The sequence below is a fragment of the Fragaria vesca genome, linkage group LG3 (genome assembly GCF_000184155.1).
Source record: "Fragaria vesca subsp. vesca linkage group LG3, FraVesHawaii_1.0, whole genome shotgun sequence".
Lineage (NCBI taxonomy): Eukaryota > Viridiplantae > Streptophyta > Magnoliopsida > Rosales > Rosaceae > Fragaria > Fragaria vesca.
In genome coordinates this window covers 14,384,526-14,395,987 of record NC_020493.1, presented here as the reverse complement: position 1 = coordinate 14,395,987, position 11,462 = coordinate 14,384,526, and the positions used below count along the sequence as shown (strand labels likewise).

Here is an 11,462-nt window from a genome sequence, read left to right as displayed (position 1 = left end):
GAGAGAGAGAGAGAAATGAAAGAGAGATCCGGAATGAGAGGAGAGAGATAGATAAGTTATGGGTAGAAAAGTAATTCTATTAAGTTTAATTGAAATGGACATAGGAAAAAGTTTTTCATTAGGATGGGCAATAAACCTTTAAAATTAGTAATAAAGTGTCATTTACTCTTTAATTAATGATTATGACTTAAAGACGACTATCCTAGCCTTTGTCAAAAAAAAAAAAACGTGGCCAAAAGAGAGCCACCATCGATCAATCCGAAATCAAGGACTTGAAGAGAGAAAAAGAAATTCGATTGTCCGATTTAATTTTTCCTCAGGGTTGCTACAGAGACACGATTGGTATGTGTTCAACTGTTCATAGTCGTATTGAAGTCTAAAACGACTTGGGTGTTCTATCCAATCTAAAAAACCGACAGTAAATGCTAGATAGAAGACTCGTGACAACTCCACTTATGCCATCTGCCCGCACCTTTCTCAGGAGTGTGTGACCACGTTTTATCTCCTCATTTTTGCACTCTCACCTATTTAAACCCCCACAACAAACCTCACTCTCCTCTGCTATCTTCTTGCCCAGTCCGCCCCAGACAAAACCCCCTGAAACATCGAAACCGTTTTTCTCTTCACTTCCAGAACGACTTCTTATCCCTCGCAAAGGTACCAGACCACCTCTCTTTCACAACTCACTGTCTTATGCTCTTTGTGTTTTAACTTGTTAACTATAGTTATACAACTCTTTCATGTTAGAGTTTTAGTGGATCGAAACCCAAATCTTAACACCAGCTTCACTCCACTCCCCTCGATTAAAGTTGGAGAATTTACCTTGCTTTGCAGAGTAAAAATTGAATTTTGATTTGATTTGGGTTTGCTGTATTGTTACTGTATGCCATTGGAAATTATGATTGGGGAGGAGGGAGGAGGGAATTATGATTGTTTAGCTCCTATTTATAAGCTTGTTAATTTAATTTTGTGACTGTCCTAGATTTCAGCAATCCAGGAGATTCTCTGGTTTGGTTCATGTACATATGTTGATACGGAATTTCGGGTTAATCGTTTTTGCTATTTAAAAAAAAATGCGCTAGGTTTTAAATTGTTGTTGCTTCAGGTGTTTCATTAAATTAAATTGATTGGTTTAAATGTTGGTTTAAGGTGCAGCGACTGTTTTTAATCATGATAATTGTCACTGTTAATTATGTATTTAAGGTACAATTTTAAGTCGATCTTTCATTATAGACCGGGATTTCTTTGTTATTTTTCTTGGATTTACTGTATCTTTAGTAATTTTTTTTAATCAACTATATATTTAGTATTAAGGATGCAAAGTTATACATATTTGCAGGTGTTGTAAATTCTTAATCTTTGCATCTTCAGACTACACATGCATGGGTACATTGCCACCTTTATGGTGAAAAATAGATCCTTTTCCTCTTTTTGCTTAAGTGTTTATTTATTTTTGATATTGTCTGATAGGGTAAATGCTTTAGCTGTAGAGAGAAGGAGATGGAATTGGGGTGTTGAATAGTCACTCCAATAGATTATCAAAAAAAATAAGAAGGGTGCACTTGTTTATTTGTGGGCTTCTTTTTATTACAGATACAATGTTTACAAGGAAACTATATAAAAAATATTTATAGGATCATGTCAATGAATATCTTATAACTAAAACCGAATTAGAAATATGCAGTAAGAAGTTTCTACACGGCAGTGTTGCTAAGGCCCAGTTTGGTATTGAGTTTTGAGGATTAAAATAACTTATAATCACTGTTTTAGATAGATTTTCTGTTCGGTAAATCTTAAAACGTGCTTATCTAGAACTTTTTAGTTTAAATAACCACGATTTTAGAAAGCAGGTTGAAGGTTGCTTATTTAAAACTGAGTTTTTAAAAACTTGAGTTTTTAAACCACAATACCAAACTAAGCCTAAGTCTTATTATTGAAGCCTTGTTGTTTTGCATGTAATTCAAATTCTATTACATTTGGTATCAATTTCTCATTTAGACTCACTACTTGCTGCAGGGAGGGGAAATACGAGAATTTGTGGGGAAAGCAAGATTAGATAAAAGCACAAAAGATGCAAGCAGATCAAGAAAACATTGCTGATGGCTTATCAAACATCCCTGTGAAGCGTAAACGTGGACGCCCACGGAAATATCCAAGACTTGATTCTCAAGTGAATGCTGCTCCTGTGCCCAGGTATCAGAACCTAAACTTGCGGGAGAATGCTGCTGTTCCCCCTCCTGGATTCGTAAGGAGCAATGGAAACCAGGCCCAACAAGCAGCACCAACTAATGGTACAAGTACAACTGATAACTTGGTGGGAATGGCGGTTTCTGGTGTTGTTGAAGCATCATTTGACGCCGGCTACCTTCTCAGAGTTAGGGTTGGTAATACTGGCACCACTTTGAGGGGTATTGTCTTCAAGCCTGGACATTATGCTCCTGTTGTACCAGAAAATGATGTGGCTCCAGATGTTGAAATGATCCGACGGCATGAAGTTCCCATCCCAGTTGAGAACCATTCTGCTGTTCATGTCCATAAACCCCATTCTAGAGATGTTTCCCGCCCTGTTAATCATGTAGCTTCAGAAGGCCGACAGATGACTCCAGTGGCTGCACAAACTGTTAATCAAGTAATGTCCAGAGGCAACTTGATGCCTGTTGTGCTAGAACCTTGCAAGGCATCAAATGGGGTGGCACTCACCAGTGAATCGAGTCCTGTTGCACCCCAGGCTGCAACCATAGCAACCTCTAAAGGGAAAGAGGTTGTATCAGCTGCTCCATCAAATGGGTGTTCAATTCCCAACGACCAGGCGTCATTAGTTCAAAATCAAATGCTTGGATCCCAACCTCACACTAGCAATCAGGTAATGCATGATGTTAAAATGAATGAGAATGGTCCTATTGATCCACTCTCTGTAGAGGAGTTGCCTAAGCCAGAAGCCAAGCAAATGAGATTACCTGAGAATGTCCCCTCAGAATCAGCTGAGAGTCACCTAGAGGCTAGTAACTTAACTACTCAACCCTTAGCCGTTGAGCCCCTCCAGTCAGTAGAGCCTGAATACCATCCCACATCTACTTCCCAACCAATGGAGGATGTCAGAAATGACAAAATGTCCGAGCTATTGCAGGTAAGGACTTTGTTTATAACAGTTTATCTTTAAACATAGTGATAACTTGATGATATTCAGTAATCAGGACATAGCCACTGATTTCCACCACCTCAATTAAGGTTTTGCAGGAAAGCATGAAGGAGAGGGTGAAGGACCAAACTGACAAACTGTTTGGAGATGGACAGAATGAGGATTCAAGCACACCTTCACAGGCATCTTGAGCGATTGTTGTCGATACATGCCTCCTTGTTGGACATCAGGTCTTAACGTGATCAGCCAATTGTGTATTAGGAAATTTTTTTTTAATCTTTTTTCTTAAATGACGATGGATGCTGGGAAAGTTCACATAATTAATGTTCTCTTATGAGGACTGAGAGGTATTTTTATTTACCCTGTTGTATTTTTTTTTTTTNTTTTTACAGTTAACTTAAATAATGTATGTACTTATTTTTTACATTATTGTATACTAAAACTTGTAATTACTAGTTCGTAANAGTCTATTCAAGTCTTAGTATTTGTTANCTTGTACTTACATTATATATATATATATATATATATATATANATTTTTTTTTTTTAGAAATAATAATTTTGTCTGAATGATAATATCACCTTCCATATCCAAATGTTTGAAGAACATGTACTGAGCTTCTACTTCGCATTGGTTCCTCACCTCACCTTGACGATGGAAGTATGAAGCAACTTCACCTTATTTTATGTTTGGAACTTGTTTCGTATCACAAGCTTGTTCAACTTGGTGTGCTATCATAAACAATCTACATCCAATTTTGATATAGTTTCTTTCCGCGCGAGGGGTCTCGTTCTGGTTCATATTATTACAACGAGTCCAGATTTTGTTCTCGAAGGTAGGTAATCACAGCAGCTTATAGAGGTTGGTAAAAGCAGCTTCTATAAGCTGAAAACTAAAACTGCTTATTTCTATCCCGTTGTAGCATCCGAAACTGCGTTGTTTCTAGTTGGTGAAATTCTTAAAACTTGTAACAGAGATGACGCAATTGCAGAACAACCTCTTGGATTATGCAAGACTAGGCTTTGTATGTAGTTGGCAACAGAGATGAATCAGATGATGCAATTGCAGAAATAGATGATGTTTCCCCTCCCTTCAGATGCATAGATATTGCATTCCTGGCCTAAGCAGAAGAGGTCCTTGGCTTTTTAATGAAATCACTTTTTGTTGGGGGTTTTTCTGCAGAAGTGCATGCAGATCCCACCGCAGCGTTGTATGTAGACTGCCATGCTCCACCGCTCGCAGAAAACCAGTTCACAATTGCTAACCCTTCTTGATCCTCTCGTATGTAAAAGACACAAAACATTGGCCTCCGAGTTTGGTTTGTTCATTGCAACACTTTATCACACTTCTCCTAGACATCTGTATAGTCGAATTGAAGCTTTGAAGGTGATATACTCTTAAAAATTAAACAGTGAAGGGCGTGTTTGGTATCTAATTATCTATCGGTCACTTACAATTATGTTAGTAAGATATTACTTTCGTTGTAGTACTGAAAATGAATACAAGATGATGTATGTGATGCGTTATTTGTGGATCGAAGATGTTAACCCTTTATTGACGAAAAACGATTGCAATGCAGTAGTTTCAGCTGCTATTGCAGCTGCTAAGAAACTAGGAACTGAAAAGTAAAAACAATCCTGCACCAAGGTACAACCTGGAGTAGCTAACATCTGGGCAAGTTTGCCTTTCTACTGATACAAACAACACGTAGATGAACAGCTTCCATCAACAGCTTCACATCCTCATAGATACGTCCAAGAGGTGACATATTACAAGATCATCAGTTTCCAAGATTGCAGGTGTGAAACTCTGTTCTGCAAATTCAATAGCATTCCTACATGCTAAAAACTCAGCATGTTCAGCTGAAAGTAGGCCCCTCAAACCAACTGACCCTCCAGCTTATACAAATACTTTGCTTTTACTACTTTTTTTTTTTCTCCTCCTTTTTGAAAGGGGTTTGGAACCTAACTGTACTTTCACTATCTTATCGTGTTATAGGAAACTTGTACTATCTTAAGCAAATACCGCGCTTATATTAGTATTTCTTCAATCTTGGTATCATACTGGTTAAGGGTTACCCTTCAAACAGAGCAATCTCTTAGACTATGTAATCTTCTTCACTGGCAGCCACCTTTAAGGTTTTCCTTTCTAATTTACCTTCCGATGTTTACATGCATATTTCAAAGGGTAGGAATGAAATAGATTTAGTGAGTAAAGATAAAGGATGCAAAATGCAATTAGCCATAAAACTTTATTCAAATCTTTCATATAGCTGATGCTGAAGTAGAAACAAACGATTCTGTTCATCTCATATCAAAGGTTCATACAATTTATAAACGAAGCATCCACGACACAATGGCAAAACTTCCAACAAATCAGAAGATATAAACATCAGGGACTATGAAATTTAAAATCAACAAAATCAGTCCATCTGTCTCTTTCAAATACTTTACATGTTGCACTCTTCTCAAAATTATTCATTCCCTTTCTGTTTATAGAAAGAAAAGAAATTGAATGAAGCTTCATCCCCCTAAAATATGGATCGACAGATTCCCTTGTGTAAAAAAGTTGTCTAGCTTACTATGTATAGAGGAACAACCTGAATGGACTACTGTCCAGCAAAAAAACTCAAGGCCAAAACTTTGTAGTAATAAAATGAATATATATGTAACTAAAGGGAAATCCAAGCTGATGTCATGAGTGAGAAAACATGTTCACCAAACTTGGGGAAGATATCATTAGAACCTGGAAGTCGGATGAAACAATTAGAACGGAAGGGAGGTTGCAAAAATTGGATGTGACTTGGCAATGGGAAAAGGCTGCTGTCCAGTAGCCATGAACTGCGGAGGCACACACAGCAATGATTGGCCTGCAGTTCCTACAATAAAATCAAAAGTGAAAAGAGAAACTGGAGACAAAGATTCTAAAGTGAAGGTGGTTACAGATCTACTATTTTTATTTTTATTTAAATTGTGAAAGATACAATTTATCCGTGAAGATGACATAAGGTCTGAAAGAAAGCAATAATTCAGTTATACAGGATTTTCCTTTTTCGATGATTCAAATAGTTGACATATACATTTTACGCAAACATATAAATTGCTGGACCAGATTCATCACAAAGGTAATAGAATTGTTCAAACCTTGGTGCTTCGGAAACTGGACCTGGTGTGGAGTCAACATAGGACATGCAGATAGTGGTGACATGGCTGGTGTACCCTGAACCAAATCCTTCAATATATACAAAGGAAGGGAGGTCAGAAAAATGGTTGACAAAACTTGAGAGAAAAAACAAATTCAAAGAAACAATTATCATACGCATTAATGTTATTTTTGAAACTGTTAATCCTCACAAGCATCTAGCCATCTATCAATAAAAATCCTTTTAGCTATTTATCCAAAAGAGGATCAGCTATACTTCAGTTGAAGCAATGAAAGAAACTATCTTTAGTTATTTATCTGCTTCCAACATAGAATCGTATATATTATATGTTATGTCAACATATCTCTTACTTGAGAAACTGGATGCACATAGACAAGCTGTCCAAATCGTCCTACCATAGCCTGAAGGGAGAGAGAGACAAAGAGATCATCCACATGGAGTCAAAGGGTAGTCATAAATTACGAAACCATGTTGACATACTGATGATTTTAACATCATTTAAATTACTTACAGCTTGAGAATTTGGATGTACATAGGTCGGTCCAGCCTGAACAGGATACTGACCAGCATACCTAACTGTCTGCGCCCTACTGCTCATGTGTCCAACAATCTATAGGCAGAAAGTAGAACCCAACATGAATCATAGTAAATCCAACAATTGGTAAACACATCAAATACTTAATTTGCAAACAAATGTTAGCTATTAGATTGTGAATCTTAAATCTAACAAATAGCAATCATATATTTTTCTGACAGATAGGGAGAAGATCATGACTACACCAAATATTAGTATTTCAAACCAAGCAGTGAGATTCTTTGTCTTGGAGATAATGGTCAAGGATTGACTACTTATTTTTAGCTCCCACTAAAGACATGCAGAAACTAACTCTGTATATAAACAACTCCTTTTTTTTCTTTTTTCTTTTTTGGTAGAGGAAAATGCCTAACTTAACGTCATAAGATACGTTATAAAACCAGCAAATTATAAGTTTCCTAGTAACCGATGAGCACAAATCCATGTTTACCAACCATTGAGTCAAAATTAATCAGATGATATTGGAATCAGATAAAAGTAACACATGATCCCATGATTGGTCAGCATGAATTTTCATCCTTTGGTGAATAGGTGTCTAACACAAACCAATCCACTATTTTGTAGGGTGAAGTTCGCATAAAATCCACTATTTTGTAGGGTGAAGTTCGCATAAGAGCTCTCTCTCTCACACACACACACACACAAGTAAAGCCTGAATCAGTATTATCTAATAATACCAATCTGAATTCAGTAATGCCTATGATACGTACAGGTTGTGAAAATTGCGAGGCACCACCACCGTTCCCAGTTGAGAAATTATTGTATGGGACAACCTTAACAGGCACAGATGTACGGGATTGGAAAGGATTCGATCCAACTTCTGGCTGGACGGTTGGACCAGGTATCACAGGGCAGTTGGTTGGTATAAAACCCATGCCCATGCTTGCCACTGCTGGCAGTGCAGGAGAGGTGGCTGCTGTGGGCTTTGTGAAAGATGGCGAGAATACTTTTGCTCCTGGGTTGAGCTTAAATTCCTAAAAAAGTAAAAACAATAACAAAACAGAATAAAATAAGCTTGATCATGTAAAGTAGGAAACAAAACATCAACTTCTAAAATTTATTTATATAACCTGGTAAGTGATACTAGAATAATTGGAAGCACCCAGTAGTAAGGTTTCATTAGTATTAGGCAACTAAATCTCTAGTCTCTGGTAATGCAATTACAAAAGATTTTAACATGGGTATTCTTGAAAGAAACAACTATTCTTAGTGCACAGGTGCATAAATGAGATGGTAAAGACAGATAACCAATTGATTCACGTTTAAGAAGAGAATATGATAATCAATGATATCACTGAATAACTCAAGTTGACTTAAGCATGGGTATTTCAATAATAAGTTTCACCTTGCCACTTTTATTTAACTCTGAATCATGAGGGATCATTGCAGTTGATGTTGGTTCTGAATTACGACTTGAGACATTAGCAGCTGGATTCAACAAAGTTGAGGAACCTGAAGAAACAACACTTGAACTGGAAGAAGTGTATTCTGAAGTTTTCCTTTCACAGAACTGAATGTCTCGTCGAACAATTGTAGTAGATGGATCACAAGATACTCTGAGAGGAAATGGCTTGGATGTCATCTTTGTATCCTGAACATTGTCAGCCTACACAGACAATTAGCACAAATGAGTACAGCATATATCACAAAGTGGTAGAACACTATTGGAAGAGTTTAACATACGCTTTCTTCCCTATGAACCTCTAGTTTTTGGTTGAAATCATCCTGCTTCCCTTGAGACCCATCATCCTCCTGTCTGCCAAACAGTTAACAAGATTCTGATGATAAGAATGAAATAAAACAGACGGTACAAAGAAAAGTAATTATCCTATGGTGACATGACATATGACAGTTGCTGCTCACAGATACCAGCAACAACTAGTATCTGAAATGATGACCGTCAATGTGCCTATGACCAAGAGAAGTCAAAGAGGCATTTTCCACACGAGATACATGCTTAAAGTCCATCATAGAACACTGGGTGGAGGTTTTTTAATGCCACGGTCAAGGCACAGAGGGTTGGGGCCAAAGCTCAAGGGTGGTGCCCAAAGTGTCACTGTCAACTATAAAATGATATTAATAAAAAGAAGAATAGAATTCATACCTCCTATTCATGCTAGCACCAAAGGATTCTCTAATCTGCATTACCAAAAAGAACAGATTTTACAATAATAAACCTTAAGAGACCCTATCTACAAGATCAGTCAACAAGTGAACATTACTATGCTCCATGCACACATACTCCGGAAAAACCATGTTGACTCATTTACATAAAAGTTTCTTTTTCCCAACAATACATAAGGAAAAACCAAACATTGTAACAACCCAAGGACTCATCCAAAATTGTAAAGTGAAGTTGACATTTGGATTCCTAGGCCTACTTTGCATCCTAGATCCAGATGCAATGTTATAACATTCACAGTACATGAGTCTCCTTGTAGGCGGCATCCTTGCCCAGAGGGGAATGACACATATTACATAGTCATGACGCAGTGTTTTAGTCAGATAGTGGATGTGTACTACAGATAGGGAAAAGTAGATCATTTACTTTCATGCCCCCTATTGTGAAACTCCACTTCAACTGTCCTTTTACATTTCACAAGGTTTACATATTATGCCAGTGCTTTAGGATTCTTTAATTTGAGCTACTTAAAAAAATTGGCCAGAGTATAGAGATTTAATCAGCAGAGCATTTTTTTTTTAGGAGAAAAGGGAAAGATCTCTATCAATCTGTTAGAAGAAGGTCTACTTTCATTTTGCTGACTTTTCAATTGATACATATACATGAGTTTCATATTTGCAATGCATTTCTTGATTATTTTCCTATCCACTTTTCCATTTCCTTTCTTTCCTTTATCTTTTTGATTTTACATATACACCTCATTATGTTCCGTTCAAAAGACATGTTCCCTCTTTTTTTGTTTTTTGTTTTTTGAACGAGATGTGGTAAAGTACCTGACTTCAGGAAGAATTAGCTTATCTAGTTTAACAAATAAAATGATGCCTAAGGAAAAAGAATACCTCTGATAAGTTTACACTATCAGTTTTCTCTTTTACAAGTTCTGAGGCATTCTCAATATGATTCAGTGGCATATTTCTCCCACCATGTTCCTTGCCAGCTCTTGTGGGTGTAACACAATGACAGCCATTCCCATTTTCCATTAGCACCCTGTTTATATGAGTAAAATATGAATGCATAACTCTGAATTCAAGAATAATAGCTGTAAACAAGGTATGGTTTCGTCTACATAAAACAAGCAGTGGTATAAACTATCTGCCAGTATAATCAGTTGTCATAGCGAGCAAAGATTGAGGAAACTGCATGGTCATTCCAAATAGCAATCTAAACTTCATGATCCTCGACAAAAAGTGTCATCTATTCAATGCAGATATAGGTACATACAAGTCCAAGAGAATACCTTCCACCTTTCTTCTTATTTATGTTCGACTCACTTGACTTCTTCACACTATTCTTTGAACACTCATCAGACGAAACAGTACCCGCAACAGCTTCAATTCTGTCACCAGACATATTTCCAGCAACATCATCAGCCGGAAGTGAAAGTCCCTGAATGATATATAGAAGATCAACATTTACATAACTTAGATTGGTCAAATCAATGTCAGAAGCAGATCACAGGAATACCACAAATCACATACCTTTGTAACAACTTGGACAAGGTCACCCGAAAGAATCACAAGAGTCTCTATCAGTTCCCCATTTGGTATATTTGCATCAGCTTTTCCCTTTTTAGTCATCCTTGATTTCTTCAAAACAATGCCTAACAAACCAAAATCCCACAAGATGATTCTCACTCATAATAAATTCACCTAAGGATCCAATTTTCTAGTTTCCCAACTGCAAAGTTTACATCTTTTTCTTATTATACATTCTTTAATACAATGGATCACTAACTCATTACCAAATCCAGAAACAATAACAAATACCATAACTAAACCCAGATCATACACTATCTGATCCCAAACAACAAGATCACCATAACCCAAGAAAACAAAAACCCAGATACGATTCTACATAAAACGAAAAACCCATCAACAACTCCACACCATTCTCAAAAACACAAAGAACCCACTAAACAAAACACACCGTATTCGTTTTCCACAGAAGCAGTGTGGAAGATTCCGGAGTAAACAGAGCCGTCCTTGACGTGAACATCAACTGGGAGACCAATGATGCACATGGTCGCAAACAGCAAGGCGTCGCTTAATGAAGAAGAAGAAGAAGAAAGGGGACCATCTTCTGTGAGCTCTCTGTTTCTGCACCCCATTTTATGTATGTATGTATGTAAGTATGTGTCTTTCTCTGTTTTTGGTGATCCAAACTGGGTTTGAATGAGTGAAGTTGGTGTGTTTGTGTGTTTATTTGAAGAAGAGAATGGGATCTCACGAAGCTGCGCGAGGGAATTCGTATAAGGGAAATCGATTTCTCGTTAGCTTAGCTATGTCTCTCTGTTTTGTTTATACATTACATACCGCAATATGGTAAATACCCATGTTCCATTTTTACCTTTTTTGGCTTTGTTTTACTTGTTTTTTTCTTTGTC

At 37.1% G+C, this 11,462-nt stretch overlaps 2 protein-coding genes across 2 annotated transcripts; one reads left to right on the top strand and one right to left on the bottom strand.

The window, feature by feature from the left end:
• Positions 1 to 2,071: 2,071 nt before the first annotated feature.
• Positions 2,072 to 3,509, top strand: LOC101306414. The gene is made up of 2 exons (XM_004294326.1): positions 2,072 to 3,127; positions 3,229 to 3,509. Exons 1-2 carry the CDS (start codon positions 2,072 to 2,074, stop codon positions 3,328 to 3,330), a joined length of 1,158 nt encoding a protein of 385 aa, XP_004294374.1. The 3' UTR covers positions 3,331 to 3,509.
• Positions 3,510 to 5,456: 1,947 nt separating this feature from the next.
• On the bottom strand, positions 5,457 to 11,295 carry LOC101306123. Its single transcript, XM_004294325.1, has 12 exons — positions 11,006 to 11,295; positions 10,558 to 10,679; positions 10,317 to 10,465; positions 9,919 to 10,066; positions 9,002 to 9,036; positions 8,581 to 8,653; positions 8,243 to 8,503; positions 7,608 to 7,871; positions 6,814 to 6,912; positions 6,653 to 6,703; positions 6,283 to 6,370; positions 5,457 to 6,017 (listed from the first exon to the last, which is right to left on the bottom strand). The coding sequence occupies exons 1-12, from the start codon at positions 11,184 to 11,186 to the stop codon at positions 5,905 to 5,907; spliced, it is 1,584 nt and encodes a 527-aa protein (XP_004294373.1). The 5' UTR covers positions 11,187 to 11,295; the 3' UTR covers positions 5,457 to 5,904.
• Positions 11,296 to 11,462: the final 167 nt, after the last annotated feature.

What these genes read in the sequence shown, in the direction of transcription:
- LOC101306414 (XM_004294326.1), top strand. Translation starts at nt 2,072, where the DNA reads ATGCAAGCAGATCAAGAAAACATTGCTGATGGCTTATCAAACATCCCT. An exon ending in AAATGTCCGAGCTATTGCAG is followed by an intron (nt 3,128 to 3,228) that starts GTAAGGACTTTG and finishes ACCTCAATTAAG; the next exon opens with GTTTTGCAGGAAAGCATGAA.
- LOC101306123 (XM_004294325.1), bottom strand. Translation starts at nt 11,186, where the DNA reads ATGGGGTGCAGAAACAGAGAGCTCACAGAAGATGGTCCCCTTTCTTCT. An exon ending in GGTGCTAGCATGAATAGGAG is followed by an intron (nt 8,654 to 9,001) that starts GTATGAATTCTA and finishes ACTGTTTGGCAG; the next exon opens with ACAGGAGGATGATGGGTCTC. An exon ending in CCAGTTTCCGAAGCACCAAG is followed by an intron (nt 6,018 to 6,282) that starts GTTTGAACAATT and finishes ATTTTATTGTAG; the next exon opens with GAACTGCAGGCCAATCATTG.